This window comes from Rana temporaria, chromosome 8, assembly GCF_905171775.1.
Source record: "Rana temporaria chromosome 8, aRanTem1.1, whole genome shotgun sequence".
NCBI classification, from domain to species: Eukaryota; Metazoa; Chordata; class Amphibia; order Anura; family Ranidae; genus Rana; species Rana temporaria.
Window position 1 is genome coordinate 155,593,902 of NC_053496.1, and position 20,235 is coordinate 155,614,136.

General features: G+C 44.5%; 1 protein-coding gene across 1 annotated transcript in view; it reads left to right on the forward strand.

Annotated features, from left to right (window-relative positions):
* The window catches only part of LOC120909249, a 107,746-nt gene that overhangs the window by 61,265 nt on the left and 26,246 nt on the right, over positions 1–20,235 (forward strand). Inside the window, exons 3-4 of the mRNA XM_040320972.1 lie at positions 5,363–5,476; positions 8,142–8,198. Coding sequence (XP_040176906.1) covers positions 5,363–5,476; positions 8,142–8,198 — 171 coding nt within the window. The remainder of the gene's footprint in view (positions 1–5,362; positions 5,477–8,141; positions 8,199–20,235) is intronic.

Below are 20,235 nucleotides of genomic sequence, written 5' to 3' on the forward strand. Positions count from 1 at the left end.
ATTGAAGTAATTTTTCATTTCACATATTGGATATAGTTGACATACTTAAAAGGAATGTAACGGCAGAAGTTTTTTTTATCTTGATTGCATATTGTTACACATGTTGCATAGTAGGCGAGGTTGAAGACAGTCCATGTCCAACGTGTGTGTGTGTGATTCTATGTCCGTTTTGCCTTGTATATCCCTGTATGTTGTGGTCCTTCAGGTGCTTTTCTAATAGTTTCTTGAAACCATCGATGACCACCGCCTGTGGAAGGGAATTCCACATGCTTGCCGCTCTTGCAGTAAAGAACCCTCTACGTAGTTTAAGGTTAAACCTCTGTTCTTCTAATTTTAATGAGTGACAACGTGTCTTGTTAAACTCCCTTCCACGAAAAAGTTGTATCCTTATTGTGGGGTCACCGGTATGGTATTTGTAAATTTAAATCATATCCCCTCTCAAGCGTCTCTTCTCTAGACAGAATATATTTTAGTGCTCGCAACCTTTCCTCATAACTAATATCCTCCAGACCCTTTATTAGCTTTATTGTCCTTCTCTGTACGCTCTCCATTTCCAGTACATCCTTCCTGAGGACTGGTGCCCAGAACTGGACAGCATACTGTAGGTGCGGCCGGACCAGAATCTTGTAGAGCGGAAGTATTATCGTTTTATCTCTGGAGTTAATCCCCATTTTAATGCATGCCAATATTCTGTTTTGCTTTGTTAACAGAAGCTTGGAATTTCATGCCATTGCTGAGCCTATCTACTAGGACCCCCATGTCCTTTTCCATCCTAGATTCCCCCAGAGGTTCCCGCCATCGCTCTCTCCATCGCTCTCTCCATGGGTTCTCAGCTCTTCATTGGATAGATTGATGGCAGCACAACCAATAGCTCCCGGTGCTGTCAATCTTATCCAATGACGCGGGTGTGGGGTCGAGTCCTGCATTTGGCGCATATGGATGCCGAATTCTGCACACGGGAGTGTCTCTGTGCAAAACAAGCTGCACAGTGGAGGTAATAATGACATGTTTGTTATTTTAAAGTGAAACTATAGCTTTTTTTTTAGTTTGCATCAACCCCTGAGGAAGTGAGCAGATGTTAACAAAACGCATCGGGCCACTGGGATGCATTCTTGTATTTACAGTAGGTACAAGAATGCATCCCTGTGGCCCAATGCATTTTGTGAACATCTGTTCACTTCCTCAGGGGTTGATGCATACTTAAAGTGATAATATAGCTTCATTTTTTTTTTATTCTATGGAAAATTGTACCTGACTATCAGATTTGTGATGTTGTACATAATATATTACAATGACATCTGCCTGCGGCTACTATTGAGCTTGTATGTGTCAATAAATTTGTATTTTATTTAATCAATAGGAGTGTCGCACCCCATTTAAGCCCCATGGGCAAATTGTTGCAGCAGTCGACCCTGGAGCCTTTGCGTTGCCTGGAGTATCTGGGCTTTGACCAGGACAAGGCCCTGGCATGCATTATCCTTTCCCAGGATAAGCTTCAGGCGGTTCCGATCCATGGTATGGGAGTTGCATCTACCAAAATGCCCCTTTGATAACCACCTTCAAGGCTGTCCCATATTCTCAGGATCATTCAGGATTGTTGCAATAATCAAATATATATAAAAAAGAACATAGGACTTTAACAGTTGCCAACTATAACCCCAAATAAGAAAAGTGAGTAAATGTATAAAAAAATACATAGGTTTAATTTACAATTTCATTAAAATCTTTCCATAAAAAAGAGAGGGCACCCAAGTTCAGCTCCACAAGGGGAGACATCACACCAGAATAAATGCAGCTTAAGAGGAGCTCACTGAGGCCAATGCTTACTTCGAAAAAGATGGTGACAATGAACTCCCAAAGGTATGATGAGCAATATGTAATAATGAATGGGTGGAATTCAGAACTATAAGTTTTTCCATTTCAGTGCTTAAAGATTGTCTCCAAAACCGGTCCTAGCTTCTGCCTACATACCGTTACCCCTATGGAAGTCATTGGTTTCTCTCCAGCTTTTTTCATGCAAGGTTACTTTTCTTGTGGCAATTGCTACAATTAGGAGGATTTCTGAACGTGCAGCTGTGTCCTAGTATTATACAAGGATAAGGTTGTTTTTGGGACTGCAAAGCTCCTTCCTGCTCCAGGTAGCCCCAGTGTTTCCTTTGTTTTAGTAGTGTTGCCTTCTTATCTGGCTCCAAAACATCAGGGCTAATTCTCTGCACATTTTTGGATGCGACTAGTGTTTAACTGTGGCCAGGGCTGTGTAAGTCTATCTCGTAGCCATAGTATTGATTTGTCAATCCCTGTTTACTACTTTTTGATCTAAGGTGTGATGTACGCTTAAAGTGATACTAAAACATTATCCCTTCTCTTTCAGTATTTGGGTGATTGCAATGTAATTATTTTAATAAACATCCAAGTACCCTTTCTCCTAATCGATATACAGCTGCCACGTGACCCCAATCTTTCCCAGCCTGTCTGCAGGAAAACATGAGCAAGAGGAGCTACTAGTCCTCTGCTGCTGGTCACATGTTCAAAATCAAATAACTTTTAAACTGTCCAACAAATAAATATATTTGAAATCCAATCTTTATTTTTGCCAGTAACATGGTGTGGGCAGATTTCTGCCAGTCACAGGCTGTGTCACACCCCTCCAGTCTGTGTCTCCGAATAAGAGAAGTGAAGCCTCCATCAATCTACATGCAATATCCCACCCCTAATTGTGTTTAGCTGATTAATGGCCATGGAGGGGGCAGGGCGTTGGCTGTCATTTACCACTGTGTATACAGCCACATGTGACTTTTTAGTCACATGGGCTGCTTGGATGTAATTGAGAGGAAATGCTCTGCATAGAAACTCGTTTAACACTGAGCATGTGCAGAGCTGCCAACACTGCTTTACAAAATCCCTGGCTGGATTGGGGACTTGGACTGAAGGGGGAGAAGGAGAACATATATATTATAACAAATATATATATTAAAATAAATAAATGTGTATGTATGAGGTCGAGCGATATGGGTTTTTCCCTGGCCGATGCCGATATTTAGAAATCGGGGCGGCCCATATAGGATGCCGTTTTTTTTTTTTGTTTTTTGTTTTTGGCAGGTGGCACTGATAGGTGCCACTGGCTCGTGGCACTTACAGGTGACACTGGCAAGTGGCACTGATTGGCGGGTGGCACTAATTGGCACTGGCAGGTGACACTGGATGGCATTGGTAGGTGGCACTGGATGGTACTAGTTGGCGCTGGCTGGTTGCCATTAGCAGATGGCACTGGCAGGTTTCACAGCCCATAATGTAGAGCTGTGTGAAACTCTCTCTCTCTCTCTCTCTCTCTCTCTCTCTCTCTCTCTCTCTCTCTCTCTCTCTCTCTCCATACAGTTTCACATGGTTCTGCAGAGGAGAGAGGAGCTCAGATTCATCGTGATGTTGGAGGTGGGCGGGACCAGAGGTGGGCGGGCCCCAGCAGCTATTCAGCCAATGATCTCATCCCATCGGCTGGTGTTGGACAGCTGAATCCCGCCCGCCCCGACATCAGACCGTGCTAATGACAGCTCCCTTAGTGTTTCACAAACACAGCGCTGCTCTGTAGACAGTGTGGAGAAGGAACCCCATGTTCCTCCTCCCTTCTCCACACTCTGCTGATGCAGATATGTTAACTATCGGCCACATTTGGATAATGGGCCGATGCCGATTTCTCCAAAATGACCAAATATCGGTCGACCTCTTATATATATATATATATATATATATATATATATATATATATATATATATATATATATATATATATATATATATATATATATATATACATATACATATACATATACATATACATATACATATACATATACATATACACATACAGACCGACATGGTTTCAGCCCATTCAAATGAAAGGGCTAAAATCGCACAGAACCTGGAAGGCATGTGAATCTCAAAGGAACGCAGAGCGTGTTCCTATGTGATTTGTGCTGTGAACCAGTCCTGAGTCTTGGAGCCCATTGCTGAAAAAAGGTCAGGCACTTGGCTTCACTAACTTGCCTGACAGGGGGGCACTGACACCCGGAGCAATTGCCCTGAATCTCTAGCAAAGTTTCCAGATGGTACAATTTTCCCCTCAATAGCAGACAGCTTGTCTTTGAAGATGGGAAGGGGGCAAGTTGTCAAAGAAGAACACTGGCAATGATTGTGGGGATAAGAGCATGCTGTATGTGTTGGGGGGGCACACTTTGGGAAGGGAGAGAAATTGTTCTGGAAGGGGGGGTTGAATAAAAAAACAATTTCTCTCCCCTCCTAAAGTGCCCCATAGCACATACAGCATGCTCTTATCCCCCCAAATCACTGCAAGTATTATTTTTTGACAACTTGCCCCCTGTCTCTGTGTCTCCTTCTGCTGCATGTGTCAAGCATTAAGATTGTGTGTACTGATCTCAGATCAGCATGTCCCGTCCTCCTGAGTGCTGTGTGTACATTCTCCTCCCCCTCCTGTGACATCCGAGCCAAGGAGAAGGGGGGGGGGGGGGACTTCAGTCCTGTGTTAGTGTGAGGTGGGCAGGAGGGGGGAGGAAGTGAGAGGGAGAGATGCCTCGTAGCAAGTGGGAACAGGAACACCCCACAGCCAAGCAGCAAGCCAGTCACTGGAGCGGAGGTGAGAGAACCAGCATGACTCCCCAGCAGCACTAGCGCGGAGGAGGAGGAAGTGAAATCCTCCTCTGCTTTCAATGTGGGCAGTGACGTCACTGGTTGCCAGACGCCAAGCGGCTATAGCAACCAGTGATCAGTAGTAGGTGGAGGCAGAGCCAGCGCTATGGCAGCTCGGTCCACCCCTGTTCCCAGACTGTCGCTTTCATTGCGGGACACTGTATTGTCCTGCAATGAAAGTGTCCTACTGCAGCCTCGCTCAAAGCGGCGCCAAGGCAGTCCAGCCCTGCCGACACACTTTTTGAGTTGCTTGTAAAATCCCTTTCATGAAATACCTCACAGGACACAGTCTCCCCTTATCGTGTTTCACTCCAGTATTGCTTGCCACAAAACTGAGGCAGGGCTGGTTCAAGCTTTGCCATTTGCCAATGTTCGATCTCCTGGAGGTTAAGCATAATACAGTGGTCTAAGAAGTAACTCTCCTGTGCCCTGTGATTTACTCCAAGAAGGAGATTTTACAGGCAAGTAAAAAAAAAATCCCCTTGTTTCACCTTCATGTGTTCAAGCCTCCACTGGAAAATTCAATTTTTTTTTTCAGAAAGATGGACATTTGTGAACACGACCATATGAAGTAATCTAATGCCTGATAATATTGATATAATTGTATTGTCTGCAACTTTTGTTTTTAACAAATCTAATTTAATTTTGTCACTTGTTGCAGGTCTCTTTCATGACCTTGGGTTTCGTCAGTGTAATGCTGGCTATCATTTTCGATGTGGTTCGTCCAGAACTTGGTCTCTTCTATGGTGGGACACACTTTTGGGTAGGATTTCCGGTAAGTGTAATGTGTGCAATGGATATCAAGAAACCAATACTGGTGAGAAAACAAATCTATGTGTTTATAATAGAGCTGCCCGATTAATCATCAAGAATTGTTATATCACTTTTTTTTTTTTTTTTTCGATCTTGACAAAGCCACAGCTGTAAAAACCGGGCAGTCTGCCAAGTATCAGAACATTCTTTATCTGTGGAACATTAAGTCTAAACATTGTAACAATTTGTCTTTTACATCAAAGGAATAGACTTCTGTGTGTAAATTGGGGAAGTTTAACCACTTAAACACCAAACCTTTTTCTGACATTTTGTTGGTTTCAAGTTTAAAATCTTCTTTTTTTTTTTCTTTGCTAGAAAATAACTTGGAACCCCCAAACATTCTATATATTTTTTAGTAGAGACCCTAGAGAATAAAATGGTGGTTGTTGCAGTATTTTATATAGCACTGTATTTGTGCAGTGGTCTTTCAAATGCAATTTTTTTGGGGGGGGGAAATTACTTTAATGAATTAAAAACGTACCAGTGAAGTTGGCCCAAAATGTTTTTGTATAATGTGAAAAATGTTATGCCGCGAGAATTGTGATCTTTATTCTAAGCAATATGTGATTCTAATTTTTGGCCAGAATCGTGCAGACCACATGTGAACCCAGTCTGTAATTTCCTACCTTTTGGTACTTACTGTGCAGCCTATTATAGAACTCGGTAATAAGCGTGGAAACTTTAATTTTCAAAGAGGCTGTATGAGTTATCTGTAGTACACTCGCAGATCCCCTATTTTCTGTATCAAGTTTCCGGTCTCCAACAACACAAGTAGCATGTTTGCATAAACTAGGAAAAAAAACTGTCCCCCTTACCTGGTGGAAGCAGAGCTGAGAAAGGGGTTTCTCTTGCATCTCTGGTTCAACAACCCTATAGAAGTGGAGATGGGTAAATGCTGTAGCCTCATGCAGCGGGTGAAACTTCTAGTGTGCCTAGGGCCTTACATTTATGTCCCCATCACTCATCAGTGTTTTCCTGCAAATTGGTGTCCCTATTGCCCATCAGAGGATCCCTGCAAACTGGTGTCTCCATTGGAGCCCCTCTGCACATTTGTGTTTACATTGTAGCCCCCCACACACATTCTCTTTCAGAGCCATCACAACTGTGCCCCCATCACAGCCATCAACCACCCCACACACACTTGTCCCTTTCAGTGATATAAACCCCTCCCCCGCCCAGACGCGTGCGCACATATATACACACACACACTCGGGTCCCCTTCAGTGCCATCAAGCGCCATTTCCCAAACTATGTCCCCTTCAGAGCCATGACCCCTGGCCTAGAGGATAATTGGAGCAGTGTGTAGGAGGGCATGTAATGCTGTGTGTTTTTTTTTTTTTTTAAGACTCCAACAGTGGTTGGTGCAGGAGTGCAGCAGTCTTTCACCAAGGTGCTGCCCGTAACCAGTGTTTTGCTCTTTTAAGGTCTTTGCAACATTTCTAAACCAAAAAAGTCCATGTATTGCTGCTTTCCAGTCCTTGGGTATGGTGGCTACATTCATTTTCACTTTTCTTGCTAAGAGCATTTTCAGCAAGTGTCAAATATTGCCAAAATTGCTGTACACTTGCCACTACCAATAAACTGAAAATAAAGCACAAACAATCCTATCAGCCTGCGTGTAACATAGTTGAGCAAAGGGAGACCTGTTTAACGTCGTACAGTACATGACTCCCTCCATAGATACAGTGGAGAAGTATAGCCACAAAGGGACAGGGTGTTTTTCACAGAATTACCAGGTGAAAGGGGCGAAAGCCTGAAAAAATAAATGCAGTCAATGTCTGGTAAGCTGCAATATGTTACACTCGCCTTCGTCCTACATGGTGAAAACACTGTTGTGTAGCGATTTGGCCTAGAGCCATCATACATGTTAGGGGAGAGTATCATCGGCTTTGTGTAAGCTCCAACTAGAGTGACAAGGAGCTTGCATAGGGCTTCCTTTCCACGCCACCAGAGGTAGAGTGGAAGGAGGGAGGTGTGTGCTGTTCTTGGCTTGTGTTAAAGTTAACCTGTTGCTTTGACCCATGTGGCTTTTTTACCAATGCAGTAGAAAACCCCTTAGGACCCATTCACACGGCCAGCTCAGCGGGAGATCAGTCCGCAGATGTCCGCTGAGCCGACGGATGACAAGCTCCTCTCTGCTCACTGAGCGGGGAGGGGCTTGTCGGGCACCGCTGTCTCCTATAGAGCGATCTGATGAAAAAGCATGTCCAATTTCATCAGATCTTACCCAATCCGCATGGACGGATGGGGACGTAAACCCCCCCCCCCCCCATACGTCTGTTTTTAGCGGATCAGATAGGGTCGGATGTCAGCGGACATGTCTCCGCTGACATCCGACGCTCCATAGAGATGCATGGAGCGGCCGTTCAGGTCCGCCGTCAAAACTGACAGGCGGACCAGAACGGTCCGTCGTGTGAATGAGGTCTTACGAGGACATAGTAAAGATTTTGCACTGCATTTGGCAAAAACCCAGAAGCACTCTAGGTGTTCGGGTTTTGCTCATCTCTCACAGGGGAGACCTATTCAGGGTGCTCACTGTTTTTCTGGTCTCTGCTTGTCTGTATTCTTAAATATACTTGTAGATTTATTACTATTATTAAAATGCCATAATATTTGTCTCCTAACAGTTCCTTGTTGCTGGCGCACTGAATGTTTTGGCTTACAAATATCCCAATGCATTATGGGTAAGTACAAGCATTAGGTTTTCCCTGGTTACCATGTTGATCAGTGCTGTTATACACAACATATCATATGTCCATATTAAGATCATGCTCCAAAATGTGAACAATATTCAGACACAAGGAGGTCTGTGCAAGGAGGTGACGCTTTAAACATTTTACAGTTCATTCGTTTAGAGTAGACCAAGAGATCTTGTGCTAGAATTTTTGCACTCTGACGTTCATAGAGATGTCACACAGGTGTTGCAACTGCAGTCTACATACATGTGCAGCACAGTGGTGTAGTGGTTAGCACCTTCACCTAGCAACAATAGGGTTGCTGGTTCAAATCCTAACCACAACGCCATCTGCCTGGAGTTTGCATGTTCTCCCTGTACCTGCGTGGGTTTCCTCCGGGGATTCCGGTTTGCTCCCACCTCTCCAAAGACATACTGTTGGGTAAATCAGATCCTGTCTATAAATTGGCCCTAGTATATGTTTGTAAGCGTGTCGGGACCCTTAGGGGTAAGACCGCGCTATATCAAGATACCACTTAAGTCATGTGCGCACCCTGGGTGTGCGTTTGCTTATGTGTGCAGGGCAGCGGGAGTAATGACCGTTTTCTTTACATTGTTTTTTATATACATTTTTTGGACAAAATCATTGTCTCTTCTGGTTTCATTGTTTACCTTTTTGAGATTAAGGCGTGATTTGCCTCTGTCTTGTATCGCTCTCCCCAGTGAAGTCGGCAGTTGTGGTCCCGGGCTGAAATTACAAAAAGGAACACAAGGGGGCGGCAGCTAGGTGCATCTTTAATGGGTTTATTATGATTAAAAAGCCAAATGCAAACTCACAAAAATATAAAATCAAAGGGCTTATCTGGAGCTATGCCACATTGGATGGAAGCCTGTGGCACTGCTGAGGTGTTATGGAAGCCCAGGTTACTGTGATGGCAGCCTTCAGCATGTGTGTGTGTGTGTGTGTGTGTGTGTGTCTGTCTCATCTTCCTCTTGACAATACTCCACAGATTATCTATGGTGTTTAGGTCAGGTGAGTTTGCTGGCCAATTAAGCACAGCGATACTGTGACCGACTCACCAGGGACCACACCGGACCCTCTTATGTCTAAAATCATCCTATGTCCTCTAGGGGCATAGGATGACTGAGGAATGATATCTTGGACTACCTGAGATGGGGATTATTATGTAATTATTATCCAAAATATGTTCCAGGATATCTGTAAAAAACTATTTACTGTTTGTTGATTCAACGGGTTAATTGTAATAGTGACTCATTCATCATGTTGAGACACATACTGTTGGATGCTAATGTCGTCACCTCCAGCCATCTGTCTTTTCTCTGTGCTAATTGACCCTGCTATTGTGTGAAGATGTCCTGTGTTTACACGTATGATGATGTGTATTGTATAGCAGGTGAGCGGAGACGGGACTTCTACGCTATAAGGTCATATCTGAGTCGCCTAGTCTGGGTAAATGATTAGTTAATTAGCTCATGTTAATTTATGTTCTGGTTACCTCCGCTTTAAACTGTATATAAGGTTGCTTTCTTGGTTCTATTAAACACTCCATGTTCAGCACACAAACAAGTCTCGTCGTGTGTCTGAGAGAAGCTGGAATATCTGATATCTATATCCAGACTGATGGGAAGCGGTATATGACGGAAGCACTCAAGTGGGAATGTGGGAGGTTCCGTTACAGATACCATGTTCATTAAACCAATTATTGGTACTTTTGGCAGTGTGGGCAGGTGACAAGTCCTGCTGGAAAATGAAATTTGCATCTCCTTAAAACTAGTTAGCAGAGGGAAGCATGAAGTGGTCTAGAATTTCCTGGTAGAGGACTGCGCTGACTTTGGACTTTATAAAACACTGTGGACCAACACCAGGCAATGACATGGCTCCCCAAATCACTGACTGTGGAAACTTCAAACTGGACCTCATGCAACTTGGATTCTGTGCCTCTCCACTTTTCCTCCAGACGCTGGAATTACTAAAATTAACTTTTTGATATTCTAATTTTATGAGATGCACCTGTAATGTAGTACATCCAAAGAGCTGTACTAGTTTAAAGTGGAACTGTAAATTACTCCACTTCCAAAAGAACCAGGTCTAGTCTTCCTCTTTATCACAATTAGGGTTGTCCCGATACTAGTATCGGTACCAAGCATTTTCCCGAGTACTTGTACTCGGGCAAATGCTCCCGATGCTTCACCCGATACTTGTACAGTCAGCGGTGATCAGTGCGTGGGGAAGTTACAAGCACCGATCACCGCTGTATAGATTTAAAAGTAATTTCTCTGCTTTCTCTCCCCCCTCCGTGTTTGCCTCTCCCCTCCGTGCTCCTCCTCCACCCCCTGGAACTGTCAGGATTGAGAGCGGCGCCCCCCTTAAAAAAAAGGGGAAAGAAAGCATTATAATTTTTTTTTTTTTTTTTTAAATAAAAACAAATTGTAAAAAAAAAATAATTTAAAACTACTAATACATGTGCCACTGTCACATGAGATTTAAAAAAGTATCGGTAATCAGTACTTGTACTCGGTCTTAAAGTGGTATCGGGACAACCCTAATCACAATGCCTGTCCAAAAATCCTACTCTGAACACAGTCATCTAGGCAGTCAAATATGGCAGTAATGTTGGTGGGGTGCATGCAAAAAACTTTATTAAAGACTAGCTCTGACTGGCCAAAGAGAATTTGCAGAGTCTTTTGCTGGTCCACTCTCAGAAGACATTAATACATACGTTTTTTGTAGCGCCCCCTCCTCGTTAGATGCTCTGACAGCATTATTGCAAATACCTAATAATTCTAGGTCAATTCATATAATGTAGAGCTCAGGTCCAATCAGTCAGTCGTAGGGGCTGACACTCACTTTGAGGAGGACGTTGTGGACTCTATGTAACCTCTGATACAGAGCTTACCCAGTTAAGGACCAGACCTTTTTTCTGACATTTGTTTACAAGTTTAAAAAAAAAGTGTGTATGTATGGTATGGTATGTATGTATGTATGTATGTATGTGTGTAATGGTTAGCACGGTAGCGGGGGTGTGTGACCCTCTGGATGGGTTCACTACACACGGAACTATACAGAAAGGCAGTCGAAGACGGTTGAAAACAAAGATTTTGGTTTATTCTTCCATCTTGCTGGAAACAAGTGCAAGCATCCAAACAGCATAAACAAAATCAAACATAAAATAAACCCTGGCCACTTGGGGCGTCTACCTACCTTCCACATAGGAACCTATCTATGGGGTCTGGCGCAGCCTATTGCTGGGCAGACACTGCTGGTCATACAGCAGAAAAACAATAGTCTTTTATTTTTATCACACAGAAAAATCAACAGCACCTCACCTCTTCAGAAGTATTTCAGCTCACTGCACTCCTTCACTCAGAAAGCCTCAGGATGCAGCAATCTGTAGTAATCCTCTGGATTACTTATAGAGGCCTTAATTGCCTCATTCTGAACAGCTGAAGTTTTCCAACACCCTTAAATCTTTCTGGCTACTTCTGCAGACGACACCTGATAATAATTGGTGTATTGTCTAAACAGGGCATGTATCTCCCCTCTGTGATAACACCCACAGATTTACCTGACTTCTGTCAATATATATATATATATATATATATATATATATATATATATATATATATATATATATATATATATATATATATATATATATATATATATATTTACATTTAAAGAGTTTTCTTTATTTTCATGACCTATGAAAATTGTAGATTCACACTGAAGGCATCAAAACTATGAATTAACACATGTGGAATTATACATAACAAAAAAGTGTGAAACAACTGAAAATAAATTTCATATTCTAGGTTCTTCAAAGTAGCCACCTTTTGCAGCAGACACATCTCTAGAACTGTTAGGAGGAGACTGTGTGAATCAGGCCTTCGTGTGAATCAGGCCTTCATGGTAGAATATCTGCTAGGAAACCACTGCTAAAGAAAGGCAACAAGCAGAGACTTGTTTGGGCTAAAGAACACAAGGAAAGGACATTAGACCAGTGGAAATCTGTGCTTTGGTCTGATGAGTCCAAACTTGAGATCTTTGGTTCCAACCCCCGTGTCTTTGTGCGACGCAGAAAAGGTGAACGGATGGACTCTACATGCCTGGTTCCCACCGTGAAGCATGGAGAAGGTGTGATGGTGTGGGGGTGCTTTGCTGGTGACACTGTTGGGGGTTTATTCAAAATTGAAGGCATACTGAACCAGCATGGCTACCACAGCATCTTGCAGCGGCATGCTATTCCATCCGGTCTGCGTTTAGTTGGACCATCATTTATTTTTCAACAGGACAATGACCCCAAACACACCTCCAGGCTGTGTAAGGGCTATTTGACCAAGAAGGAGAGTGATGGGGTGCTGCGCCAGGTGACTACCGATTGAAGCTCATCAAGAGAATGCCAAGAGTGGGCAAAGCAATAATCAAAGCAAAAGGTGGCTATTTTGAAGAACCTAGAATATGAAATATTTTTTCAGTTGTTTCACACTTTATGTATAATTTCCATGTGTTAATTCATAGTTATGAAAATAAAGAAAACTCTTTGAATGAGAAGGTGTGTCCAAACTTTTGGTCTGTACTAGAGGTCGACCGATATATCGGCTGGCCGATATTTGGCGTTTTTTTAATTAATCGGCATCGGCCGATTTGTGCTGTAAAAAAGCCGAATTAAACTTTAGCACCGCGACTTGCAAAAAGCTTCTGTAATAGAAGTCAATGCAAGTTGCCTGAAGGTTCCTGTAGAAGACTTTTCTCTCCTGGGCAGCCTGCCAAGTTTTGAGAAAAGATATACAATGTTGCTACTTATCAATGAACTGAACTCCGTGTAGGAGAGTTCTCAGTTTAACCATTTAAAGACTAAATCTTTTTTTGCTTACAAGTAAAAATCCTATATTTTTTGCTAGAAAATCACTTGGAACCCCCAAACATTATATATATATATATTTTTAGCAGAGACCCTAGGAAATAAAATAGCGATTGCTGCAATATTTAATGTTACACGGTATTTGCGCAGCGGTCTTTCAAACACATTTTTTTTTTTTTGAAGAAATATGCTTTAACAAATAAAAAACTAAACAGTTAGCTAAACTAAACTAAGGCCCCTTTCACATTGAGGCGTTTTTCATGCGGTAGTGCGCTAAAAATAGCGCTGCTATACCGCATGAAAAATCATGCCCTGTAGTGTTCAATGTGAAAGCCCGAAGGCTTTCACATTGAAGCGGTGCGCTAGCAGGAGCGCTCCAAAAGTCCTGCTAGCCGCATCTTTACCGCGGTATAGGAGCGGTGTGTTCACTGCTCCTATACTGCGCCTTCCCATTGAATTCAATGGGAAAGCGCGGTAATACCGCGGTAATGTATTAACCCTTTTTCGGCCGCTAGCGGGGGTTAAAACCTCACGGCTAGCGCCCGAATATCGCTGTAAATACGACGGTATAGCCGCGCTACAAATACAAATATACCGTCACCGCGGCTGCACGACTCAATGTGAAAGCAGCCTAAAGTTGGCCCATATTTTTTTTTTTTTTCATCCAAAAGTTTCCATTACCTGTTTGTGTATTAGATTATATATATATATATATATATATATATATATATATATATATATATATATATATATATATATATATATATATATATATATATATATATATATATATATATATATATATATATATATATATATATATATATATATATATATATATATATATATATATATATATATATATATATATATATATGGCTTGTTGTGTTTAAATGTAAGACATTTTATGTATTACTTAGCAGAGCAATAATGGAACTTCCGCTTTTCCGAATTCCCCCCCCCTTCTGGTGTCACATTTGGTACCTTTCAGGGGGAGCAGATACCTGTGTAATACCAGGTATTTGCTCCCTCTTCTGGGCATAGATCACTGTGGTGACCTACACCACATCTGGCGCTTAATCCACCCCCAGCTTTCTTCTGGGAGATGCACAGGTCCCAGAAGACAGCAGGGACCAGTGGGATCGCGCAGCGCGACTCGCTCATGCACAGTAGGGAACCAGGAAGTGAAGCCGCAAGGCTTCACTTCCTGATTCCCTTACCGAAGATGGTGGCGGCAGCACCCGAGGGACAGATCGGCTTCGAGTGCCAGCATTGCGGGCACCCAGGACAGGTAAGTGTCCATATATTAAGTCAACAGCTGCAGTATTTGTAGCTGCTGACTTTTTTAATTTTTTTTTTTCCACAGAACTCCGCTGCCTAAACACTGGACCATCATTCTAGCAGCGCTATTTGGCTGCTAGCGGGGCGCTTATATCCCAGCTAGCGGCCGATTAAGGGGTTAAGTGCTCCCATGTAGCGCCACTGCAGAAGCGTTTTGCAGGCGTTCATCTCAATGGGCAGGAGTGGTGGTATACACCGCTCCAAAGATGCTGCTTGCAGAACTTTTTTTTTTTTTAACGTACTGCCAGCGCACCGCCTCAATGTGAAAGCACTCGGGCTTTCAGACTGAGACTGCAGGGGAGCAGTTTTGCAGGCACTTTACAGGTGCTATTTTTAGCCCAAAAGTACCTGAAAAACGCCCAGTGTGAAAGGGGTCTAACTGTTAGATTTTATGAGATGAAGGGGGGGGGGGAAATCGGCCTAACAAATCAGCCCAAAAAAATTGGCGTCATAAATCGGCTAGAGAAAAACCCATATCGGTCGACCTCTAGTCTCTACTGTATGTGTGTATATATAATAAAAAAAAATATTTATTAGCCGCGGCCCTAGAGAATAGAATGGTGGTCGTTGCTATACTTTGTCGCACTTTTTTTTTTTTCTTGAAAAAAATTTACTTTCATGAATAAAAAAAGTTGGCCCAATTTTTTTGGTATAATGTGAAAGATGTTACACTGAGTAAATGGATACCTAACATGTCAAATTTGCGATTTTTTTTTTTGGCGACAAACTACGGTACTTAAAAATCTATTTTTTACAGCTAAAAGGTCTAGTGCTAGAATTATTGCTTTACGATCGCAGCACTACCTCACATGTATGGTTTGAACACCGTTTGCATTGTGTAAGCGTTCGCTTCTGCACACAATCTCGTAGGGACGGGTGCTTTTAATTTATTTTATTGTTTTTAACTTTTTTTTAACTTTTTTTTTTTTTTCACTGTCCCTTTAAAAAAAAAAAAATTTTTTATTTTTTTATTTTTGATCACCTTTTTATTCCTATTACAGGGAATGTAAACATAATCCCTTGTAATAGAAATGGCCATGACAGGTTCTCCTTATTGTGAGATCTGGGGTCAGAAAGGCCTCAGATCTCACATTAAATGATAAAAAGTAATTTTACATGACCCTTTACCAAGGGTTTTTTAACAATGGCCCTTACAAGGCCCTTTAAGGCCTAGAGACAGAAGTGATGTCGGACATCTTTCTGGTCCTCTAAGGGCATAGTCGAGTGGGGGCCATCTTGCCCTCACTTGACTTCCTGCCCCTCGCAACACAGGATTGGATCGTTTTCGGTGCTACCGACTGCGCTGGCAAAATGACCAGGAAGGAGCGGAGGCTGGCCATAAAGTGATCTCGCCACCACTTTTATGCGAAAGAGAATCGCCCACTGTATAAAAATATACCGGGGTTATAGCAACTAACTACCATAACCCGGTATAGAGTGTCAAAGTAATGTGTGTGTGTGTGTGTGTGTGTGTGTGATAAAAATATATATATACATACATACATACATACATACATACATACATACATACATACATACGGTAGTCCAGAAGTGGTTACAGAGAAAGCAGTGGGGAAAAGCGAAGAAACATGTTAAGGGGTTGGACTAACAAGAGATTTGTTCATTTTTGCCCTGATTTTAAAGATCGCCAACCTAATCTTTCCACGGGGAAAAGCTTTTGCTGAGAACTACTCTGCATGCAATGATCCTAAATACAGCAATAGGGTGGAACAGGAGCATCAACACTTTTAGAAAAGTATTCTGGCCTATTACCACCCATGTGCTTTAATAACCATTTATTGATGGTAAAGCTTTTTCTCTTTCGTTCATGGACGGACACAGCCTTCATCTTGACAAAGTGGTTATTAGCCTTCCTTTAGGAGTGACTAGGCAGAAAGTGTTAACTTCAAAACTGAACAGCCCCCCGCCCAGGGGGTTGTCCTACCGGCTATATCCCCTCAGCCTGCATGAAGCAGCTCAGTTTTTTTTTCTGCCTAGTTATGGAGAAGACATGGCTCCCTTCGGGCCCATAGGCCTGGATGTTTTTTATTCCAGATGGAAATTTCATTTTTTTATTTTTTTTGTTCCTGTGATCTTCGATCAACTGCCAATTGGGCGACAGGCTGGATCCCAGATCCTTGTAGTCCCCCCCCCCCCCCCCCCCCCCGTTTCGGCCATCAAGCTTGTGCCGACCATAGTTATGCACTGGGTCGTCCATGACATGCCCGTCGCTCTACGGGTGGCCGGTGAGCTATACGCTTCAGGGCTTCCATAGGACCGGCCTACAGAGCCGAGTCGCAGTAGCCTGGCCGGGATGCTTACAGCACAATCCTCAGGAAGAGTAAGTATAATGCCCTGCTTCGGCAGGAAGACTGAGCTGGGCATTCCTGGAGAGGTAAATAAAGGGTTCTATCCTTCCCTTCTCCAATCCCTCCCTTCCTTCCTCCCTAGGCTCTCTGAGCTAGCTGCTGGGGCGGGGGGTTCTCCTGGGGAGGGCTTAACCTGGGGGGAACTGCATATACGTCCGCTAAAGCATTGTTTTAAGCTGCTTAAAAAGATTTTGCTTACCTATGTGTCCTGCTCCATGCTGTCGACGACCATTATTGCTGTGATCCATGCTGTATTGCTCTATTTGCACTGGTGGCCATGTTCTTGTGGCCGCGCTGTATTTGGCCTCTATCTTCTACTTGGCGGCCATCTTTGCTGTGATCCAGGTGGTGTTTGACTAGTCATGCTCGGCGGCCATGTTTTTGTGGCCGCACTATGTTCTGCTTCTAGCGGCCACTCGGCGGACTTTGTCTGGGCTCCTGGCTCTATCTACACCCAGTGGTCATGCGCTTGTGTACCGTGGCATTGGTTGGTCTCGACCACTCTGCGGCCAGTTTTTCCCTGAGATCCATGCACTGGATATGGTCAGCGGCCATGTTTTTGTGGACTGTGTGGGCTTCTAGCTGCCACCCGGCGGCCATGTTCTTGTGGCCTGTGATCATTATTGGCCTCTAGTGGCCACTTGGCAGCCATTTTGCCATCTATCAGACAGCACTTAAACGGCACAGACTGACACACACGCTGCTGAAGGGTCAGACTGCATATCTGACAAGGAAGCAGCTCTACTTAGTGGTGGACGGCAGCATACTACTGTTTCAGGGTGGTGAGTCCTCTGAGTGGAAACCTCTTGTCACTGCAGCTAGGAGGGTGCCTTGCCTTGAAGTCCCTGTGTCAGGTGTGTGGGTCAGCATGGCGTCAGAAGCAGGCGCTTTTTCCCCTGTAGTGCCTGAGCTTGCAATTGATGCCCCTGCACCCGAGGTATTGGGGGACGCTATGTCGGCAATCCTAGATGCCTTTTGTTGCCAAGGTGGAAGCAGCGCGTGGGCAAATGGGGGCTAGAAAGCGCACCCTCCCCCGCCATCTTCTGGGGACAACTCGGATGCGGAGCCGGGTCCAGCTACTGAATGACTCCGTATCCGGGTAAGCACGCGATAGGGCTCTGGTAAGTGACCTTATCAACGCAGTGCAAGATACTATAAAGATTGAGGGGTCTGCAGAAGCAATTGAAGAGCCAGTCCCCTTTGGGTTCCGTAAGGCGACCCGCACTGCTAAGGTGTTTCCTCGTGTCTTATATAGACCATCTTTTAAACAAGGAGTTTTTTTTTTTTTGTCTGCCCAGTGCGGCAGGTAAAAGACCTCAGGCCGATAAAGCACCTGCTCAGGGACAGAGACGCCCCTTGTTTTGCAAACAAAGCTACGTCTGCATGAAGGTTTGTCACCCAGCCCATCTCTCGGGTGGAGGGACGTCTTTGCGACCCGGTGGACATCTCAGGTCCCCGACCAGTGGGTTTGCGAAGTAGTGTCTTCAGGGTACAAGATGGAATTCTATCTTGCCCACCAAACAGATTTTTTCCCTCCCGCTACAACTGACTCTTCGGGAAGCCCTACTTGGGGCAGTTCAAGACCTGCTGAAACGGGGGGTGGTTATTCCTGTCGCAGTACAGGAACGGTTTCAGGGGTTTTACTCAAATCTGTTTATAGTACCAAAGGAGGACGTTCATCCAATCCTGGACCTCAGGGCCCTCAATTGCTTTGAAGGTACAAAGATTTCAGATGGAATTGGTTCACTCTGTTGTCACTGCCCTCCTGCCGGGGGACTTCCTGGCATCCTTGGACATCAGGGACACCTATTTGCATGTCCCCATATGCACCAAGCATCAGAGATATCTGCGTTTTGCGGTCAGGGAAGACCACTATCAATTTGCAGCTCTCCCCTTTTGGCCTGGCATCGGCACCAAGGGTGTTCACTAAGGTGCTTTCCCCAATTTTGGCCCTACTAAGACAGTGTGGCATTGCTATCATTGGCTACTTGGACGATCTTCTTCTGAGGGCACTTCAAGCTCAGAATTAGAGGTGAGCGTCTTTATAACCTGTCAAACCCTCTGACACTTTGGTTGGGTACTGAACACTCAGTCAGTAATGGTACCGACTCAACGCCTAGTATATCTGGGGTTGATTCTGGACTCCTCAGAAGCAAGGGTTTTTTTTTTCTCTGTGGAAAAGTTGCAGACCCTTTTGGGCTGCGGTATGGCAGTTGACATCTCAGAAATAGTCGGCACTCCGCTTTTGCATGCGAGTCCTGGGCCTCATGGTGGCCTACTTTGAGGCGGTACCATATGCGCAATCTCACACGCGAGTGCTACAGAAGGAAATTCTGTCCAGTGCCCATCATCCCTGGATTATTAAATCTGGGTGAGCCACCTGGTCAGGACCTCACTTTTGGTGGCTGACCTCACGGCACTTCTGTCCGGGAAGTAGTTCCTTCCTCTTCACTGGATAGTCATGACGGACGCCAGCCTTACCGGTTGAGGGGGGAGTCTGGGAGGTTCAGTCGACCCAGGGTCGCTGGTCTCCGGTGGATTCCCCCTTGCCGATCAATGTCGTGGAATTTCGGGCGATCAGGCTGTGCCTCTCCACGTCGTCTCAGAGTTTACAGGGGCGTCCAGTCAGGATTTTTTTGGACAACGCCACGGCAGTGGCATATGTCAACCATCAAGGAGGAACAATAAGCTCGGCTGCAGTGTCCGAGGTCGCTCACATCCTAAGGTGGGTAGAAAGGAGCGTACCAGCCCTGTCGGCCATATACATTCCGGGCGTGGAAAACTGGCAGGCGGACTACCTGAGTCGCCAGGTGCTGGGCCAAGGAGAATGGTCTCTGCACCCGGATGTGTTTCAGCTCCTTTGTCCAAGATGGGGCACGCCAGACGTAGATCTCCTGGCGTCTCAACTCAATTGGAAGGTATTGAGTAAGGGTGAGCTCCGGCATGTTCGCATAGAACACGTGCAGAGCCCGCCACGAAGTCGGCACCTGCGCTAATCACAGCCAGGCAGACATTTCCCGATCTCTGCAGCCGAGCATCGGACAATGTCTCCCTGGCTGTGATTAGCGCAGCGCGGGTGCCGACTTCCTGGCGGGCTCTGCACGTGTTCTATGCGAACACGCCGGAGCTCATCCTTAGTATTGAGGTTTGTGGCCAGGTCAAAAGACCCATGGGCAGACGCGACAGATGCATTAGTGACACCGTGGAGTCTGTACCGGCTAATCTCTGCCTTCCCTTCTCTAAAGCTCTTTCCTCCTCTGCTTCGCAGAGTAGAGACAGAGGGGATTCCAATTATACTAATTGCTCCGGATTGGCCTTGGCGTCCTTGGTACGCCGACCTAGTGCGTCTAGTAGCAGAAGTCCCTTGCGGAGTTCAGACTCATTGATTGTTTTGGTGGCTGGTCCCAAGAAGGGCCCAACTGTCTCATCACCCACCATTTCAAGGTGGATCCGA